The 21,241-nt window shown below is 48.9% G+C and overlaps 1 protein-coding gene across 4 annotated transcripts; it reads right to left on the bottom strand.

Moving 5' to 3' along the window:
• Window positions 1-200: 200 nt before the first annotated feature.
• Window positions 201-21,058, bottom strand: Napg (NSF attachment protein gamma). 4 transcript variants are annotated; one of them, XM_087194929.1, is made up of 12 exons: window positions 20,955-21,058; window positions 16,016-16,083; window positions 14,806-14,890; window positions 14,074-14,091; window positions 12,973-13,003; window positions 9,796-9,905; window positions 9,627-9,693; window positions 9,290-9,360; window positions 5,370-5,448; window positions 4,261-4,340; window positions 3,683-3,812; window positions 201-2,413 (listed from the first exon to the last, which is right to left on the bottom strand). In XM_087194929.1, exons 3-12 carry the CDS (start codon window positions 14,826-14,828, stop codon window positions 2,273-2,275), a joined length of 750 nt encoding a protein of 249 aa, XP_087051055.1. In that variant the 5' UTR covers window positions 14,829-14,890; window positions 16,016-16,083; window positions 20,955-21,058; the 3' UTR covers window positions 201-2,272. The 4 variants fall into 4 exon arrangements, with proteins under 4 accessions (XP_087051055.1, XP_087051048.1, XP_004853298.1 ...); XM_087194922.1 differs by having other exon boundaries at window positions 20,908-21,017; XM_004853241.4 differs by lacking the exon at window positions 20,955-21,058 and adding an exon at window positions 19,511-19,705.
• Between the last annotated feature and the right edge of the window lie 183 nt (window positions 21,059-21,241).

Raw genomic sequence — 21,241 nt, 5'->3', positions numbered from 1 at the left:
ATCTCAAATAGTTTAACTCTCGAAAGGTACCTGACTCCCAAAGTCAAAGCAGAAAATACAAGTGAAGAGAAAAAAAAAATACTATTCTTGTAAAATATAGCTGAGATCATAGAAATAAGACACTGAGATTATAGAAATAAGATCACAGAAATGAAATAAAGCTAAGATCACAGAAATAATGAAAAAGCAAACAAAATAAAGACCGTACTTATTTAGTTTCACGTTTTATTTTCATAATTATCTTCTGATAGAAGCAATAATCTGTATTTCTATAACAACACATTTAATGTCAAAGAGCTGGAAAAAATAGGAATAGAGCAGATTCCATACACAAACACCATACTCTGCATATGTACAAATAATTCAATATATTAAATATACTTTGTATACTACTTACTATATAGAACACTGGAACTAGATTCTGAGCATATTCATGCAGACTTTCATCGTGATAAAGTGAGGACACTGGAGTTCTGGAAAACTATTCTTGTTGTAAACATCATTTTCTGACTATGCTCTCAGGATGAGACTTATGCAGATGGAAAAATAAAACATGTAGGTGTGGCACAAAAGCTCTTCATAGACCCACAGAGGACGACCCTGACATGGAGGAGCTCTCCGGAAGTCGGCATGTTCAGCCTGAGGGTGCAGGGTGGGACAGGGGTGTCCCCTGCAGCTCCAAGGTCAGCAGCGTGCTGGGATCATTCCCTTTTGTCTTCAGTGTGTAAAACTAAGTGTTCCTGGCCCCACAGGCTGTGCTGAGTAGCATGCTGTGCAGAGAGAAAGCCCACACGTCTGTGAGCGCTGCCGATCCGCTCACACGGATTACTAGTTTGCTCAAAGGAGCCTTAGCAGAAGATTCCAGAAGTTTCTGACTGGACCTAAAGGTACATGCAGCAGTGATGAGACCTCAGAAAGCTTATCTTCTCCTTAAATAAAAATGCCTAAGTACAGTCGTTTTCACACCGCTCACAATCTCAGTACAATGAGGAAAAATGAGCTGCCACCTGCTGAACTGCAGGTAACTTCAGGGGCGCCCAGGTGAAGTCATACTAACATCCGCCCTCACTGGGAGACAGACAGGGGCTTCCTCTGAGCAAAGCTGTGGCCGGGGTCACCAGTACCCTCTTCTGAGTGTTTCAGGAAGCCCAGTGAAACAAAGCAGGCTGGGTTCTGCTAGGGGAGGAGTCTAAAGGGACCCAGATGGGGCTGAATGGAGAGAAAAGCAGCTTGGGGCAGTGCCAGCGGGGCGTGCAGGGCCACACTGCTGCTGTCCTATGCTTCCAGGTGGCAGGCAACGAGGCAGGTCTAAGCCACACAGGGTGCAAAAGGAATGCTTCAAAAATAACATGTCAGGACACCACCCAGTATGAGAATACTGGCAGCCCAGGGTTTAACATGTCTCTCAAATACAGTTCTCCCTTTTCAGCCAAACCTTTGTAGTATGCCACATCCCATGTTCAGTAATAGTCTAGCTGCAACTCCTAGCGAACCAGAAACCATGCTCTGGAGGGAGAGACACAGGAGTTAGGATGATGGAACTCGACCCCTTCGCACTATGTGGGCAGGATGCTGGCTTCCGCGTGGTCAGGAGCTGAGCAGGTCTCCAGGCAGTCCCTGTGCCTCTGTACGTGCAAGAATCTCCCGCATGCAGAACACTGGAAACAGGACTGCCTTCACAGAACGCCTCCAGCACTTTGTAAAGTCGCATACAAAAGCTTATATGCATCTTATGTACGCACCTCGAGTCTCACAACTGCTTCATCTCAGTCTCATCTCTGAGAAAGACCTAAACCCTAAACGCCTCCAGTGTCATGGGGGATAAATTTCCTTTTCAAAACAAAGTACGTTTTTAATATAATAATTCTTTCACTGGTAAACTTCACTTTCAGCAGCAATATTAAATAAAATACAAAGAAATCCTCTGACAGTAAATTACAGGACCACCAGAGAGGAAGGGCACCAGTGCCCACGGCCCTTTTGTTTAGCATATGACTTGTCTAGAATTTGGCTTGCAAAGTTTAAAATCAACGGGATTGACATATGACAGCAGATAGTCTGCTAATTCCTGTTCTTACAATGAAAAAGAAAATGCATGACATAGTAGATACAATGGCTGATTTGGGAAATGGTAACTAAGAATCATCTTTATTAGTATTCAAAATCACGACCTCAAGGAAGTCGAGATAACTTTCAATGAGTCCCAGGTCCATGAAAATGGTATGTCAAAATTCTCCCTTCCTTTTTTCCTTTTCTTGTTGTAAGCAAAATACTAGCACAGTCCTCCTGAGTATTCATCTTCCTCCTCCTCAGGGGCTGCAGGGGCCACGCCGTCGGGCTTGGCCTGGGGGGTTGCTGGTGACTTCCTGATTCCTCCTCCTGGCACCACCAAGCTCAGGCCCAGTTTGGCGTACTGTCAACAACAGGTAAGAAAGGCTGTGAGCTCAGCAACTGGACCCCTGCCATGTGGCTTCTGGACGGGGAGCCACCAAGCTCAGGCCCAGCTGCACGGCCTGTCAGGACAGGACAGGCTGTGAGTGGAGAACATGTCTCAGTGGGGGTTAAGCAAGAAATGACAGCGCCTCGGCCTCCACCCTCACCAACACCACGACCACCCTGGATGGGAAACACAGAGACCCTAACGTGCAGGTGCACAACTGCAGCACACCAAGTAGGTGCCACACTCGGGACCTGAGATGACTCAGACACACCACGTCACACTTCTGGCCCCTAGGAAGCAAAGATTGGCTGGGTGTGTGAGAGAAGTGAGGGGCAAATCTTAAGAAATCTATACCAATTTACAAAAGCCTGTCTAAGAATTTACGTAGGAAAACGTTTCTCTGCACGTATCATCGTGACAAATGGACGGCCTGCAGCTGACCTGACTCTACGACAGGACTTTAAACCACCACTCACCAATTTCCTGAGAAAAGGTAGTGGGAAGGAAGCCAGGGCCGCTCTCACAAGTGAGGCCATTCTCACCTCGACTGGAGGGCCTTTCATGACACCCTGGCATGATGACGCCAGGAGCTCACCACTACGGATGAGTCACCTGGAGGTGGGGGACCATCAACAGCAGCCCGTACCACCCAGCAGTGCCACGCAAGCGGCACAGTGCTGGTCTGCTGAGCTGCCAGGACCACATCGTGGGCCTCTTTCAGACAAGAAGCCGGAAGAAAAGAAACTTATTAACTAAACGCCTTCAGAGGGAAAGAGACTGCAGGAGATGCTGACAGGCTAAGTTTAAAAATGTGCCACAGTGAGCCAGGTGTGGTGGCACAGGCCTGTGATCCCAGCACTCTGGGAGGCTGAGGCAGAGGAGTGCCATGTTCAAGCCCAGCTGGGGCAGCTTAGGGAGACCCTGTCTCAAAATAAAAAATACAACAGGGCCAGGACACAGCTTAGTATAAAAGCCCTGGGTTTAATCCCTGGTACTACAAAATAAGTAGATCAATTTAAAAAGTTAAAACGTGCTATGGTCAATGCAGCAATGAGTCGGTGAAGGGCTGCAGAATCATGGGGTTGACGTCCAGGTTTCCTACACTAAGGAGGAAGTCAGTGGGATTGCCTGGTTCTTTTCTGAGTGAGTCTGGGCTGAAAAGCTGTGGTAGAAAATCTCTCAAATCACAGAAAGCCCCTGGCAAGTGGAGGGCAGAGCGCCCACCCGCCCGGCAGCACTCACATCATTGTCCATGTACTTGAAGAGGGGCGAGTTGCAGACCTCCGACACCTGGTCTTGGTCCTGCTGGTCGTAGCCCTCGAGGAGCTGCTCGAGCGAGGCACAGTCCTCGCTGCCGTTGAAGCCCGGGATGCTGTGGAGACAAAACGTGCACTTCGTCACCGCTCCCCAGAGAACGCCTCTCCCCCAGGGCGCCACCCGGCAGAGCTGGGACAAAGCCAGTGACAGGGCTGTTCTGGCACTGCCCAGGGCTGGGATGCTGCTCAACACCCAGTGGGGCACAGGGCGCCCACAAAGGACTGGTCCAGCCCTGAATGCCAACCGGATGGGCCGCCCTGCACAGGACTCCCTCCCGCCATCTTTGGGCAGCACACAGGGCAGCTCTGCCTTTCCTGCACTTTATTTCTCAGGAAGCAAACATGACAGGGTGATTCAAGTCACGCACCCCCGTGGAAACCCTGAACTGAAAGGGTGGCGGAGGACCCCATCCTAAGTCTGACAGCCAGAGCTTGTCTGAGTGGCAACGGGGCTTAAGGAACAGAAACGCCAACCCTGTCTCAAGGGCGGCTGCCGGCGCTGACCTGTAGCTCTCCCTGACACACCGCTCTGCAGCCACGTAGTCATTTCTGTGCAGGTGAACCAAGACCTGAGCGATGGTTTTCTAAAACAAAGCAGAGGGCTGTGGTCCATAAAGCCGTCCTCCGGGCATCGTCTAAAACATCTGGAATTCGCCTTTCAGTGTGGGTTTGTATGGAGAGGTTTATAAAGTCTGTAGTAAATCCCAAAGACACCGGAGAGAAAACCGCCCCCGGGACCCGGCTCTGCAAGCTGCGGGCCACATGGGGATCACAAAGCCTCAGAAGACCCTGCACGTCCCGCAGGGAATGTCTTTGGGTGTCTGTACCATCTTGAGAAGAGGAAAGGTGGGGAGCCCGTAGGTCCACAACTGGACACCAGGAGTGTCTGCAGGAAGGCTTTAGCTAACAGACAGTACCACGCGTAGGCGGACAGCACAGGGGCGCAGGAGCAGGCGCACTCATAAAACCTCACGGCAGCTCAGCGCCCCAGGCTGCCTGTGTTCTCAGAACGCTGCTCTCCTGCTCTGGGTCCCCCCGCGCCCACCGTCCCTAAGGCAGGTCCCAGGCCTTAGGGCAGTGGTGGTGAACCCCGGGCAGCAGTGGGCAGCAGTGGGCTGCTCGCATCACTGAACGCTCTCGCTCTCATGGCTTCTGCCATCACTCCCTGGGGAGTCCCTCTCCCTCTCCCCTGCGGGTCTCCTCCCTGCTGTCCTGGCTCCTCCCTACAGGTCTCTGGATCTCCTAGCATGGTGGTGGCCGCGCCCCAGCTGGAAGGGTGGCTTCCTAGGAGAACCCCGTGTGGCCTGTGCTGCTCAGGCTTCCTGGGGTGCTGCAGACGGGGCCAGGGACTCGCTCTCCATCTGCTGTGTCCGAGTGCTTGCTCCCCTCCGGGCTGCGTGCTTTTGCTCACTTTACAGAGAGTAGGGAGTTGCTTTCTGTACTTTCCTGGTAGTTTTAATTCTAATCAGCAAGACTAGGCAGTAATGGCTTACTCGGTCTTGGTAGAAGTGTTATTTTACAAATACCCACAGAATCCCTGTTTAGGCATTTATTTATACCAATGTGAAAAATTACCCAATGTATAACCACAAATGAGCTCTTTCAAAGAATACCTTGTAACAAGTTGGGTAATTCTCAATTTCCTTATAAATGTTCTTTTCTTTCTGAATAGAGAGTGCCGCCTCATCAAACCTGAAAGCAAAACAGAGAAACATAAACAAGGCAGATCTGCCTGAGGTCCCTTCAGAAGGTATCTGATATCACAGACTTTAGAGAAGCTGAGAGACCCAGTGCTTACCAAATGCAGCATAATGCAGACTTCCATCTGCCCTGCGCCATGCCTGGCCCTGGCCTGGGCATCAGGCTGGCTGCACGGGACACAGGAGTGCATGGCACCAAGGCCCACACATCAGTGAGCACCTAGCAAACGCAACGGCCCTGACCCCAGCACCCGGACTCCTCTCCAGGGACTCCAGAGCACCCTCTAACTTGGCATCGCTTGGGAGAAGGAAGCTCAGCGTAGAAGGGGGTGTGACAGTGGTACTCTAAGACTGCCCCAGGGTTCTCGAGCTCACAGGACCTGTGTAAATGCTCCCCTGGGGTGGGCCTGGCCTGGGAACACGGTGGGGCTCCCCTGGGTTCAGTGCTGGGGGCGGCCTGCGGGGAGGTCTGTCCGCAGGGCCTGAGCCCCCGCAGTTAGTGTCACTGCAAACGACCTTGCAGAGCGCAGGCTGAGGAACTGATGCAGCGCTATCCGAGAATGGTTACAGGCTGACAGCCACGAGAAGCCGGGGACCTCTGTCCACAACTGCAAAGGAACAAATTCTACCAATAGCCAGCGAGCCTCAGATGCCATCACAGCCCACAGAGCTGACACACAGAACTGGGAAGTAACTGACTGTGTTTCAAGATGCTGAGCTTCTGGTAATTTGTCTCACAAACAGAAAATTAATGCATGGGGTCCCACGGGGGTCGGTATCACTTGTGACATGAGCATGAGCTTAGCACAGACTCTGTTTTATAAAACACACAGCAGAGACGTCCTGTGCCCATAATGTCCAGATTCTATCACTCCGGTAGGAATACAGCACTGCAAACTCTTAACACATTCATCTAAGAGGCTGTGTTCTGCAACGTGAATTAGTTCTTTCATTGTCATAAAAACAGCATCTCCGTGTGCTTATAACCACCTAGCAAAGCACCAGAAGAAACACTGCATTTCTGAGCCTGGAGTGGAAAAAGTTGATCAACTTTGCTAAAGTCCATGGACCTGGCATAAAAAGCCATCCATCTTCGAAGGTATCCAGGAAACTTATCAAACTTACAATGAAACACAGATGCTCCTGACTTTCCCGTCAGGTAATTCTTACTGCTCCTAAGAGAATGTGCCTAGTTTTGCTGCAGAGGGTGAATTGCTTTTGTCTTCCTATAACTGAAAGATTTAGACCAAAATAAACTGAACCCTAAGCCCCACCCACAGCAATTAAGTGCCTAAGACAGGAAACTGCCACAGACTTGGTTCCTCCCCAGCTCCAGCTGTTTCCCAAATGCCAATGTCTTGTTTTTTGGTACCGGGGATCGAACTCGGGACCTTGCACTTGCAAGGCAGGCGGCGGAACCACTGAGCCAAATATCCAGCCACCAACGTCTGTCTTAGCCTACAAGCCTTCCAGTCTTGTCACACTCCCAACGGAGGCCCTCACAGCATGGGATCACAGACAGGCCGCGCCCACAGTGGACGGGACAGTTACCGCAGCAGAAACCCAGGGGACGCCTGCCTGGACACCGCCCTCCCAGCATTTAGGGCCTAGGGACTGGCCCACTCCCACGGGTGCCGAGTGGGAACACTCACCACGTGCCCCTGCTCCAGCTCTCGGGGAGGCTCAGCCCTCGTCAGCATCAGCTTGCGGGGAAGGACAAAGGCCCCAATGCTCCCTGAGTGAAATTCTGGGCCTCTGACTTAGGGCTCTCCAGAACCGGAGGGAAAGCATGAGACCAGGAGACATGAAGCAGACTGGCTGCTTCTGCTGCACTCGTGCGCACTGCAGTGTAAGGTTCCTCAGGCTCCCACAGGCCAAGCACAGGAGGCCACATTCTCCTGGGTGTTACATGCGGAGCATCCAAGCTCGCCACCTGCTATAGTTCTTTCAGGACACCGCGGCCTCCGCTCAGATCACTACCTCAGTGTGGTCACGGATCACAAGAACGGGCCCGATTATCTCTCCAGCAGGATCAACTCTTGGTGTGTCTTACTACCCTGCACTACTCAATGCCCTGGCAGAAGTACTCAGGCAGCAGGCTTTTAATTCTTTCATACCACTCGTACCCAGGGACACTTTCCACAGTATCAAATTCTGTCATTTTCCTGAGTAAGTTTACATCAACTTTTATGATGTTATACAATTTAAAATTAAATTTCCACAAAGCTGGCTTTTGTTTAAACACTGCAGAAATTCTCATTATAAAATGCAGTTTTACTAAAAAGAAGGAAAAACCAAACAACCCTAGTAAAGCACACCCTGAAGGACCCCTCCCAGCACGCCCAGATGGCCCCGGGGACAGGAGGGCCACGCTGTGCAGTGCCTGCTCCGGGCCATGGCTCCAGCACGGCTGTCAAAACCGAATGGCACCGACTGGCACCGGCTGCAGGGCGAGGGGGGCGCGTCCCCCACACGGGTGCCAGAGGAGCTCTCGAGCCCGGGCTCCTCCCTCGCCTGACCTCCTTCCCTGCAGCTTTAGGTGGTCTACAGTTTGGGAAATAGGCGGGAAAGATGGGAAGCGCAGCCCAAGGGACTGTGCTCGCCTTCTGCCCACCCATCACCTGCAACCTCTCCCTCCCTTGGGCGGCTCCTGCAGGGGGGCTTCCAGGCTCTTCATGGAGGAGGAGGCCACAGCAGGCTGGGATGTGCAGGACACCGCCCCTGTGTCTAGGCAGGGCCGGCACATGAGGGGGACTCGAGGTGACACATCGCAGGTCAGCCACTCTGCACAGCCTAGGGGCCGCTGCCACACTCAGGGATCTGACCTTGGACCCGAGTCTGCATTTCCGGGAACCAGTGGCTAGTAGAACGAATAAAGGTGATGATTCAAACTGATTTGTGAATCGAACTGTTCCATGTTTTAGTACAAAAGGCTTCATTTAAAAGCACAACAAAATTTCTATTCCGTTTAGGCCAACAAAAACCTAATCAATGAAAAGGCTTTATATAAACAGTGGTAGAGCTAAGTGAGAACATGACAATAGTTAATTCTAGGTTTAGTCTGATGTTATTCTAAACGTTTCAATTATATTTTAAAATATGGTGTCTTAATTAAGAAAAAAATGCAGTCCCAGAAAGGGACTGATAGATTCAGCAGTCATTTCTATTTTAATTTCTTGACAAAATAAATCTGGGGTCTTCTCTGTCACCAGAGAGCTACGTGCGAGTTTTAATTAGGACATTTGTCTCCAAGCTTACACTGTCCTAAGGGCGTTTATCTTAAATACTGCAGTATTAAGTGAGGACGTGGCAAGCACGATTTTATCATGATACAAACTGCACTACGCATAAGGTGAGGTAAAGTAGAAGAGACCCAATGGAGGTCTAGCTTTCCAGCATCCAGCAGTCTGTGCTCTAAGCCACATATGCCAAGGATAAAAAGATGCACACCCTGTTCAGTGACACAATGTGACCAAGAAACTGTCACTCTTCCTGAGTGAGGGTTAAAGTGTTTCTGTCTTTCATCCCAATATACATGTATTTCCTCAAGAGAGAAACATTCTAGACGAAGTAACAAATGAAGAAAACTGTTCTCTTTCATCTGCTGGGCTACATCCAAGCCGATGAAAGAACAATGCATAAATCTGGGCACCGCACTGTAGAAACGCAGACCTTCTGACACTGAACTCGACGCGCCCACTGTTGCTGTCGACTCTTCTCCTGGGTGGCCTGCTGTGCCTACGGCTGATGCCAGCAAGATGAACGAGCTGGACCCTCAAGCATTTAACTGACCCAAATGCAGACTCCCAGGAGCGCAGCTGGGAAAGCTTTACCTGCGTCCGCGAACTAGCAGCCTGGAGGCTTTTCCCAGCAATTCAACCGCCTGCCGGAGACGCTCCTCATTCTGAAGGAATCAAAGAAAGGGAGTGTTGGCTGCTTTAATGGGGCACCTTCTTACCCTCCGACAGTAACTCTAAGGAAGTGATGGCACTGTGTCGGGAGTGCGGAGCTGCTAGCCCATTCACTACTCTCCAACAGGAAAAAGGAACAGAGTTCAGTTGTGAGCATGGAAAAGCTTGGCAAACTACCCACTGCATTTCTGTTTTCCTGTAAGTTATTGCTCTAGACACTCTTAAGTAATCAAAGAAAAACAGGAGGGTTCCAACTTACTTCAAACACATTAGCTGTCTGCTGATACAACTGTACAGCCTTTTCAGGATCTACATTTTCTATCAGCCTGAATTAGACAAGAGAATGTGACTTATGTGAGAAACAGAAAACTCGTTTCAGAGGACGTTAAAATCAGAAGAGCAGGACTTCCGCGGGGTGGCGCACTCACTTCCCGGCGCGCTCCAGGGCCATGGCGGCCGTGTCCGGGGTGCCGTTCTCCAGGTACATCGTGCTGGCTTTCTCGATCAGCTGGACGGCCTCCGGCAGCTTCTGCATCTCCTTTGGGCAGAGCACGCGGCACAGGTCAACTTAAGAAACGCAGTTAACAACTGGAAACTCACTAATTTTCTTCCTGTTTGATGAGAGCAAGTGACACGTGACATGTCACTCTGCGACATCAGGCAGCATCGCGCCCTCCCCCACGGGACACTTCACTGGCCAGACTACGACGGCTCCAGTCCATCCTCGCTTCACAGACTTTCAGAGGCACCGTGTAACGTGGACTGGGAAAACCTGCTCGGAACTATTTTTCCAAGCCTCACAGCGCTTTAAACACTTCTGAGGCTACTGTGCCGAGGGTCACGCACCAGCAGCCCCAGGGCTGCACTCCACTTCTAAGGACATTTTGGTTGAATCATGCAGTATTTTTAAATTAGATACTTTCACGGAACTTTTGTTTTACAGCCTCCTTTTTAAAAAGTCCCCAAAGGCTATGGCAACAGGGCTCGCAGTCCCACGAGGCAGCGGCCCCGTCAGGAGCGGGTGCCTCGGGGGCGGGCAGCGCTTCTCCATGCCTCCTGCCCACTCCTGACACCTCAGTGGCCCCTGCACCTGGGTCCGGCAGAATCCGTGGCCCCAGACATATCTTACTCTCATTTTGTGAATCTCAGACCTTTTGGTCCTAACATCTCCAAATCAAAAATTTATTAGAAACTGAAAATGGAAATCATTTAAAAGCTCAAAGTTTACAGGAGTTGTGCGGTTAGGGTTGACCTGCGTGTGGTGACGCAGGCACACTGACATCTCATGGATCGCGGGCAAATCAGCCTGCTTAGCCCCTCACCGAGCCGACAAACACTCAGATGTCTCCAGCAAAACCGCAGCCCCCATACTCACCAATTCTAAAACAGAACTTTTTCATTATTCAGTTATGGAGACAGACGGAAGGGCACTACACGAGATAAAGCTGCTACCAATTACTACTCAAGTGAAACACAGTACATTCCCATCTCCGATGAAAACATTCTTTTGTTCTAGAAACCAAAGTTCAGTAAGAGACCCCAAGTCTTTGGACTGGAACATGTTGAAGGATATTTGGGAAAACTTTGATCCTGCGGGTCATTTTCACTTTTATAGACCATTCCTTCCATAATTCACCAACCCATTCATTAAATGTATACTGAACATAAGAGCATCTGGGGATAAAAGAACAAGAACACAGGGCATACAGAGCAGTGACTGCATCAGAGATGGAGGGAAGAAGTGTCACCGAGACCTAGCTTTAAAGATGAACGACAACTATACACCTCCCTGCCTTGCTTGACACCTGGGAGCGACCAGGGTCCAACCACAGCACTGACACTTCTCAGAATAAAAGTCGGGCGGTGCCACTCACTTCCAAGTGCTATTTCCAGTGGCTTGTGTGCCATGGCACCGTACTGTCCCTATGGGGCAAACAGGACATGAAATCCCAGGTCACAGGTGACAGCACCAGCGTAGCTCTGACAAGCCCCGGGGTTCCCTTGGGCCTGGCCTCCAAGCTGCCACCCCCTCAGCCCTGCCACACAGTAAATGGGAAGCTCTGTAGGACAGAGGGGTGGAAATCACAGCTCAGGGCTCCCAATGCCACTCGGCACTGTCCCCAGCCGTTTAAACCAAGCACAAGACCGTGCAGAAAACATTTCCTTTCTTGTTTCCCCATCCATCTCATTTTCCTTTACTCAGAGTGAAGCCTTTTCAATCTCAAATTAAACAGCTACTTGGGCAACAGAAGTGATGCTTGAGTCACCTTAGCACAGCTGCTGGAACATAAATGGAGGTGGTGAGAACTACCTCGTTCTAGCACTGGATATCCTAAAACCAGATCTGAGGTGCACCAAGACTAAAACCACCTGGGCCTCTCCTAGCTCCTGGGGAAGCAGGAGCTGAGAACACATTCCTCCTGGCTTCTTTCTCTGCTGCTAGTAACCTAACCTGTGACACCTAATGTCAACTCAGCTGCATGTTCAGCCAGAAAAGCTTTATTTCAATGGACATGGACCATTTCATCTAAAGTACCACATTTTTAAAATTCTCTTAAAATTTTTAGATAACTGCTCATTTTCAATAAACATGCTTATGCTCAAATATTTTCTATCTGCTTATGATAGATTCACAGAATTGGAACTGCTGTGTCAAAGGCTACGAAATTTTTAAACTAAGTATGTTAATGGCTATTACAGACACTTCTTTGTTCTCCCCAATGTTTCTAAACGTTCCACAATAAGCATCCATTCACTGAAAAAAATCAGTAAGTTAGTATTATCAAAGTCACAGAGAGCTAGACATGGTGACACTCGCCTGTAATCCCAGCCCCGGAAGGCTGAGGGCAGTGAGTTCAAGCCCAGCCCGGGCTACATACAGACCCTGTGTCTCAAAAACCAAAGTCACAGAAAAGAAAAACTTTACTGAAGCGTACGTTTTTAAAACAAAGCCATGGGAACTTTAAATATTTCGAGTAACTTGTACCACAACAGAAAGCACATATAAAAATGGAGAGGAAAATATTTCATTTTGATTGCCACCCGGCATACCTAGAGTCACTGTCTTAAGGAGTCTGTCCCAGCTTACGACAGCAGGATATTAATCCCTAGCCTGCTTTCAAGAAGGCTTAATATCAAAATAATCCATTCAAGAAACAAGTAAAGCAGCAATAGCTGAAGTCTCCGATTCTCTTTGTTGCCAACTGCAATTTATTTATAAAATAAAAACCTCCTCTCTACAACCCACAAATAACCAAGACACATATAAAGTTTCCACCACCTTAAGACGCCCTTAAGTTTTCAAATGCAGGGAAAGCACACATCTGACTGATTTCTCGGCAACGCACACCTGTCCTGATTGCAGAGCTGAGCCTTGCTGTCCCCAGTCCCCCAGTACATCTCTCCTCATGTCATATTTTACACTTGCTACCTGAAGGCACAAAGAACTCACCCTACGTGCCCCACCAGCACTGCCCCAGACAGTACATCTTAACTTAGCATCTCTTGCTTTACTGCAAGGAAACTTTTCAGCCTCCACATAAATTCTATCCCAACAATTCATTCAACCCATACAATAGCTCTGACATAACAAGGATGTGACTGACCTTCAGCATCATGCCAGCTTGTTCATAGGCTCTGCAAAGAGAAGACCATGTCTTTGGTGAGACTTAATGAACTAAGGGAGTGCAGGACTGGTGGGGAAGTGACTCCAATGAAAGTGGGTGGCCACAATGTATCCCTCCAATGTGTGTATCACCCCACAGCATCAACTGTGCTTGGTTTTATTTTCCTGGGCAATAATGCTTTAGGAACAGCAAATGCTAAGTTGAAAAGATTTTATTTTGCAGATATAAAATTAAGTAAGGCTCAAAAAGGTTAAATGACAACCCCAAGCCTAATTTGACAAACCTAAATCTAACTTTTAAAACAAAACTTTCCACAAAAGCAAGAAAAAGCCTGCTACTCTCCCACAGGCACTATTAACTAACATGAAAGGGGAGGCGGGGATTTTAACTCACTAATTTCTTCAGACTACTGAACAAAATAGTCCTGAAAATAGTACGCCGAGTTTAATTTAAACACATACCTTACAATTAGGAGTGCCTTAGTCTTTAAGATTCAGTTAAAGGCCAAAGCAAATGACAATAACTGTCAGGCTTGTATCTATACGTCCCCCAAAGCCTCACTCACTCCTAGTGGGGCTTTTCCACTTGGATCTAGGTGTGTGAATATGGCTTAAGGGTGTGCGATAACCAAATTGGTCCACTGATTGATTGAGCAGAGTTCTGGGTGTGGATAATGGGATGCCCCACCTGGATGTGGGGGGCAACAACCAGCAGGCTTGTAGTCTCAATGGAATAAAAGGGATGGGAAGCTGGATACTGCCGCTTCCTGCCTGCCACACCATGGACTGTTTCTCCTCTGCAATGCCCCTCTGCCGTGCCATCCCGCCTTGGAACCAGACAACCGTGGCCTGAAACCTCTACAAACTGTGAGCTAAAGTACACCTTTTCTCCTTTAACTTGTAGGTGCCAGGTATTTTGTCCCAGCAAAAAGAAAGTAACTAAGGCAATAACTATTTTATTTACATTAATACAAAAATAATTATGTACAAATTTATAACTTTGAAAATCTTTAGTAGCCTATAATAGTGACTTTTAAAACATAATCTGCAAACAAATAAAAACATGGAGAGTGTTACTTACTTGGCAGCATGGAAAAGACTGAATGGATGCAACAATGTCAAAATTAAGGAAAAAAGAGGAAATCAATAGTTTTTACACAGCTACTACTTAAAAGACTTAAAAAATCACTAGCCCAATTGGTTCCAAAAGACAAATCCTACAAATAGGTTAAAAATATATAATAATTCAATGCCTGTTGAAGTCTTAAGATCACAGAATTCACAAAATATTGACAAAACATCACAGATTTAAATTCTTTTTACCATGTATTAATCTGACCAGTTTTACTAAAATGCAAGATTATTGTGACTATAATTTGGAAGTAAGGCAAAATAAACACTTTTAATTGATAAGTTTTAAGATACCTTAGGAAATTTTTAAAAAACTACTTAGAAATCTTATTTCTAAGGAAGACTCTACTTTTAAAAATGTACGTGTGTATACATTTTCAATATGTGTGCTTTAATTTCATTCTTCAGCATGTATCCCTTCACCTCAAGTAAAACCACTGTCAAGTAAAATTGGCAACTATAATAGAAAACAAACTCTCGAATGCAGCTCTGTAAACCACTGTGAACCTCATGATCAAACATCACTACAAATGCTCTGTCAGAGCTTAGAAATACATCATTTTTATAACCATTCTCTAATTTAAGAGTATTTTACTTCACATGCAGCAAATTTATAGTAAGAGAACTTTCTGTCAAAGTTATCTATTTGTTCAAATTCTTTTTTAAAGGTTGAAAAAGATACGCCCTATTATTTTCATGGGCCATGGCTTCCCTCAGGCAGGCATCTTTTGCTTGTTCAAACTGTTTGGCGTTTTTAAAAGCAACAGCTGAAACGAAACAACAACAAAATAAATATATCCATCTACACATATAGACTTCCTATTTCTATTATTAAAAAATCTCAAATGAACCATTACTGAAATCTACATTTCATATGAAGTATCACAAAGTATGCTAGCAATTTCAAATACCTAGGAAGTTTCATAAAACTATAAAATATTTCTTTTTCCTGAAGGAATTCTTTTACAACTTTTCTGATTATCAGTATTTCAGAAGTATTTTCAACACTGTTGTTGTTGCTGTTTGTTTTGTTTTGTTTCTGACTACTGGCAGTACAGCAGTGCCACTCGAAACCTAGAATTCCAAGGCCAGCACTCCCAGGGCTCCTGCAAGAGTCGGGCAGGGCCTTCGGTCCCAAAAGGTAGCAGCTCACTTCAGGAACTCTGCACGTCACCACAGAAACGGTGCTTCCGGTGGAGCTCATTAAATTATTTAGGAACTAAAGACCAATATATACTTAATTTTACAATAAACCTTTCCTCTTGGCAGGTTCAAATAAATGTCTAGCAATGCATCTCTTAAAAAACAAAACTTTTGCTAGGCATGGTGGTAATGCCTGTAATTCCAGCACCTGAGAGACTGAGGCAGGATTGCTATGAGTTCAAGGCCAGCCTGGGCTACATAGTAAGACCTTGGCTCAAAAAAAAAAAACAAAACAAACTGACAAAAACAGAAATATGAGTCTGGGGGTCTAGGGTTGTAGCTCAGTGGGAGAGAGGTCCCTGAGTTCCATTCCTAGTACTGCCAAAAAAACAAAACCAAACAAAAAGCTCGAGGCTTTTATATAGCTTGAGTTAGCCATGAAAAAGGCATCTTACTTTTCAGAGACTAAAGTATATTGTCAGGAGTTTAAAAAGTGTAATCATTAGGGCAAAAGAATGAGGAGTGACTCTAAGATACAACCTTACCAATTTGGGGAACCTTTCTAAGAGATGGCAGCTCTACCCTACACCTCTGAAAAAAATGCAAAAGCTTAAGCAGTTGCTCTGTTTTGCTTTTTAACTATTAAAAGCCTTGTAGGAAACATTAAGCGAAAGCATCCTGATGACATAAAGCTATCAGACTGTTTTTTGGGTTACACACTGCAACAATAGGATTATAGTCACAAATACCTGCTTTTCCGTATTCTGAAGCGGCACTGTCATAGTCTGGCTTCCATTTTAAAAAACCAGTTTTTAGGCTAGAATGAAAGAAAGATACATTTAACAGAAGTTGCCAACTACATTTGCAGGTCAGAATCCTGCTTATAATGATTGTGTAGGTCACTAAAATGAATTTTTTAAAAAGGGAAGGCATCAGGCATAACCCTCCCGCACCTAACCCACCTCCACTCAGACCTATTCACAGTACATACAACCTCACCTCTTTCCCTCTCACTACCAGACATGGTTTTCTCACTCTGAAGTGCCCAGATGGGCAGCTCCAGCATTACCTGGTCACTTGCCGGAAATGCACACTGCTGCTCCACCCCAGGTCCACAGAACCAGAACCTTGGGGTGGGTGCAGTAATCCACGCTTAGCAGGCCTAGAGGTGCTTAATGTTCAAGAACCTCAAAGCACCGTATCTTCACCCTAGCAGCTGAGAGGCTAGGGTACAGAGTACAGAGAAAAGGTGGAGTCATCAGCATATGCTATGCTGAAGACACAGAGAGGAGCCCCTAGGGAGACTGCAGAGAGAGGACAGAGACAAATGTTCAGAGGAGTAACACAGGGACTTGGTCCAAAGCTGAGAATTAGCTGCAGTGAAGAAGGACAAACGAAAAGAGGACAGTGCAGTAACCAAAAGAAACTGCCTTCCATATCACCATTGCCTTTAGATGCCAAATCAAAGAACAATCAATTTGCCCTTTTTGCAATATTTTCCATTTTTATTTTAAAGTAATACCAGATGTATAGTGTAACTCAGTGGGTGTCAAACATGGGTGTTTGGGCATAAGAATTACTGAACACCATCTTAAATTCTAAATTTCAGTTCAAGTGGGGAAAGCCTGCTTACATATAACACTGTTACTACCTCATTATGAATTGGGGGCAACTTAGATGAGAGCGGGCCCTCGGAAGTACACCCTACATTTTGAGACAGCTCAACCAACTGGCCACAGAATCTGTTAAGTAACATTTTTTTTACTATGAAATTAAGGTATTTAACATCTAACATGTGTTTACATACTGTAACAATATTCAAAGTTGTATGCAAGTTTTCAAGCTTACCAAGAATTTCATTGCTCAGAAAACTAAAATCCTTAAAATTGCAGGATATCTATTTTAATCCACAAAATTGAGGAAATACACAATAAATTAAAGTTCTGACTCTCCACCCCATACCAAAACACTCACTACATTCCGCGCGTAATAGAGAATTATTTAAGTCCCACTGAGAACAAGATATAATGATTTGTCTAATGTGCTACACCTCCAAAGAGCAGGAGATTTAAAAATACCAAAGATAGGGCTGGGGATTTAGCTGAGTGGTTTCGCTGCCTGCTGCACAAGTGTAAGGACCCGAGTTTGATCCCCGGTACCAAAAAAAAAAAAAAAAGTCAAAGATCAACACCACTCAACTGAGCCTCACCAATTAGGAAAAAGAAGGTATTGTAGTTTAGTTCAGTTTCATAGCTAACCTCCATTTGTTTTGACTTTTTGTCTGAAGTCAATAAGGAAATTCACCAATTTCCTAGGACAAAAGAAATCAGCAAAACTACCATTTATCTGAGGGGATTACTGACTACTATTAGAAAATAGAGAAAATCAAATCTCTTCTGAGCTCCTGCCCATTTTCCCTGCCACCTGCTGCACTACTCGCCTCAAGGGCCTTAAACATGACCCTAAGCTGGGGCCCTAAACATAACCCTAAGCTGGGGCCCAACACCTCGCTGCTGCCCCAGCCTTACCCATAATCTTCCCCTTCATCTGCAGTCACTGTCTCGGCTAAGGACCACTCCCTCCACTCCATCTGCTAAATCACCTCCATAGCCAAGCAAGTCATTAATACATTCACAGTGAGGCTGTGATTCACGTCTCGCTGCTGGGTGGATCTGAGCCACCAGTCATACACGCACGACCGTCCCCTCAGTGGTACGAGCCGCCCGATGGGACCGTCATGCAGAAACCTCTGGTGGTTCAAGCCAGCGGGGACATGTTAAAGCTTGTCAATTCTATTAGATATATGCTGCCCAATCCTGTGCCATTATTTAACTCAGGCCATCACCACCTCTCCCTGAAGTCACAGCCAACTAACCGGCCTCATAGTGCCTCAGGAGCCACCTTTCCCTCTGTATCCCCTCCTCTCCCAGCACCTCGAAGACAGTAACCCCCACCTCCTCCACCAAACCCGAGCGCTTCTAGTCTAGCACTGAATATCTATTCCTATTCATCTGCATACCTGCCTGCCCTCCTGTGAATTCTAAGCTCTTGAGAAAATGACCAGTTCAGGATGCCCAGTACCCCAGTGGCTGGTACAGGTATGCAGACATAAATGTCTGCTTAATGAAAAAGCCACAGTTCTCTCCCCTTCCTTCCTCACAGTCCATCCTCCACAATGCTGCCCAAAAGGCCCCCTGGTTATTCCATGCAGAGAAAAACTAATGCCCAGGTCCATCCAGGGTGGTCTCTTCACAGCCCAGCCCTACCTCCTCTTGGTACAGCGCCCCGAGCTCATTCTCCGCCCTTCGGACACCACGGCCTGTGTACAGAACCACTGAAGATTTTCCCTTTTTAAAATTCCTTATTTTGGAAACCTTGCTGGCAGAATGAACTTGTGTGTTGACAGCTTTACTGTGATCTTTACTGCATGTACTATTCTCACTGTACTTTTACTTTGCTCCCACTAGACTCCTGTGGCTACTTCCTGCACCAAGAGAGCCCAGCACCTGGCCCCCGCCCATTAGTAGGAGGCATCATCATCATCAGCTTGAATGCTGCACTGGCTCTGTCCTCTTCCAACTGTGCAGCCCTGGGCAAGTCAGTGGGAGGCTTCTCTGAGCCTAACTGCAAAGTTGTCTTGCAGATCTCAGATTACAAAATTAAAGCACCTAACGCAGTAGGCTTTTCATTTTAATTGCTGAATTAAAAAATAATCGTTGGGCATAACGTAAGCGGGGGAGAAGGAAGGGGTCAAAAGATTAAGAGAATTAGCTGCGTGCCACAAATATTGCCGGGCGCCTGCTGAGGCCTGCTCGAGGAGGCGGCAGCACACACTCAAGAGCTAAGAATACAGAGTTCTTGCCCTCAGGAACAGCAGGCTGGTGGATGAGGAATCTGGGGCTCATCGACAGCCGCTCCACGACACCGGTTCTCAACAAGGACTCTGTCCTTTAGGGGGCACTGGTTGTCACAGTGGAGAGAGGCAGAGGTGCAGTTGGCATTTGGTGGCTGGAGACCAGGGGTGGCTTCCGTAAAGATCAGCACACAGGGCCCGCCGCGGGGGACCCTCGGCTCCCGGCCGGCTGTGGAGCCCAGCTCAGAGAAGCCGCCGCGAAGCTCACGAGAGCCACGGCCAGGACTGGGCCAGGGTTCCGCGCACCGCGCCCTCCAGTCCGCCGGAGCTGCCCGGGTCCCGGCCAGAAGGGGCCCAGAGTCCGCAATAGGGGCCGCGGCCGCTCACTCACTATTTCTCTGCCTTAGCCAGGTGCTCCAGCCCCTCGTTTATTTTCTGGGCAGCCATCTCCAGGTCCGGTCCCTGAGGTGGGGCGAGAGCTCCGCCACCCCGAGCCTGCGACACCGGCAGCCGCGAGGGAGACGCCGCGGAGGACGCCGGGAGCAGCGTGCAGGCTGCGCAGGGGAGGCCGGGATGGTGGCAGTGAGCGCATACGGAGGCCCGAAGAGCTCAAACTTGCTGAGCGAAGGGGGAGGGAGCCAAAGGCGCTCCGCCCGGAGAGGACGCAGGCGCAAAGCAGAAGCGCTGGTCCCGCTCCAGACTTCCTGCCAGGCGTGGTGGGCACTGACTAGGGTGTCTGTCTGACTTCAGCGTTTGCTAGATAAGGGTTCAAGGCTCAGTCCCCAGCGCTGGTGCTCTTGGAGGCGGGGGCCTACAGGAGGCGGGGCCTGGCGGGAGGGGCGAGGTCCCCGGAGCCCCTGTGCCCTCCTCTTCCCTCTCTCTCACTTCCGGGCTATAGGACAGGAGCAGCTTCATCTGCTTAGAGCTCCTGCCTGAGCCGCTGCCTCTCCACAGTCCCAAAAGCAACGGGCCTCGCGACCATGGACAGGACCTGAGTTAGGCGCCAAATAAACCTCCTTATAGTCATCTTTCTAAGCTGATTGGCTCAGCTACTTGTTACAGTAACAGAAAGCTGGCGAACACAGCCACCACTCCAGGCTGTGTTTACAGTCAGTTTACACAGCCTGCTTTACCAATCCATATCACTCAGTTGCTCTGGCCCAGACTGTCAGTTCCCCGGGTTTCCTCCTTCCTTCCTCCCTGCCTGGAAAGCACAGCTTTCCGCTTATTCTATATCCCCCGGCGAGCAGCTGACCAGCCGGGGCCAGTGGCTGGCAGTGGGGCCTCTTCTCCGCCCTCCTCTCTTCCTTAGACTGATGGGTAAGTGCTGCCCACGTGAGACCCATCACTTGGCTCCATCTTTCGGAAACTGTCACCTTTCCGTCCTAAAGGGACAGAGTGAACCACTCCTCCCTCCCCAGAGCCGCCCGGCGCGGCCGGAGTCACTGCCATGGATGCCAGCCTGTCCTGGCCTCACGGGGTGAGCCCCGGCACGGCAGCGAGGACCCTCTCCGCAGGGGAGAGAGCCAAGGCCTGCAGCCGCTCCCAGGCCCGAGCAACCTCCACCTCGCACAGCCCGGTCCAGTCGTGGACTCGCTTTCTGCGGTTCCCCACACTACAGGCTCTGCCCCGGGGCCTGTGCCTCTCTCCTGGCTGGGTGTGACACCAGGAGGCCGGGTGCCCCGCGGGACCTCTAGGGTGTGCAACGCCAAGCCTGGGGTTGGGGCACACGGCGGGCTCTGGATGGCACGGGGCACAGGCGGAGCAGCGTCTCCTCCACTTTCTGACCTGGGAACCGCGAGCGGGCCCGCCCCGGGTCAGAGTCCTGTCAGTACCGAGCTCCGAGGCAGCTCACAACAGGGTCGCTGCGCAGCCCTCGGCCGGGCCGGAAACTGCAGGGTCTGAGCGGGGAATGCAGCGCGCTTAGCAGTCTGACCTGAGCCCCGCCTCTCCGCCCAAGCCCGCCCCTCTCCGCCCAAGCCCGCCCCCCGCTGGCGGGGCCACGCCCCCCGTCCCGGAAGCTGCGGCGAGCCTGCGTCTCCCGGGGGTCGGCCTGAGACGCCGCAGCTCGTGGGCTACACTGCGGTGACGCTCGGAGGCTCGCTCGGGGATGGGCGCTTCC

Source organism: Heterocephalus glaber, unplaced genomic scaffold (assembly GCF_053883595.1).
Source record: "Heterocephalus glaber isolate CG9 unplaced genomic scaffold, H.glaber_assembly_v1.0 deba00000331, whole genome shotgun sequence".
Taxonomy (NCBI): Eukaryota; Metazoa; Chordata; class Mammalia; order Rodentia; family Bathyergidae; genus Heterocephalus; species Heterocephalus glaber.
The sequence above is the reverse complement of the archived record's forward strand: the minus strand, read 5'-3'. Positions and strand labels throughout refer to the sequence as shown.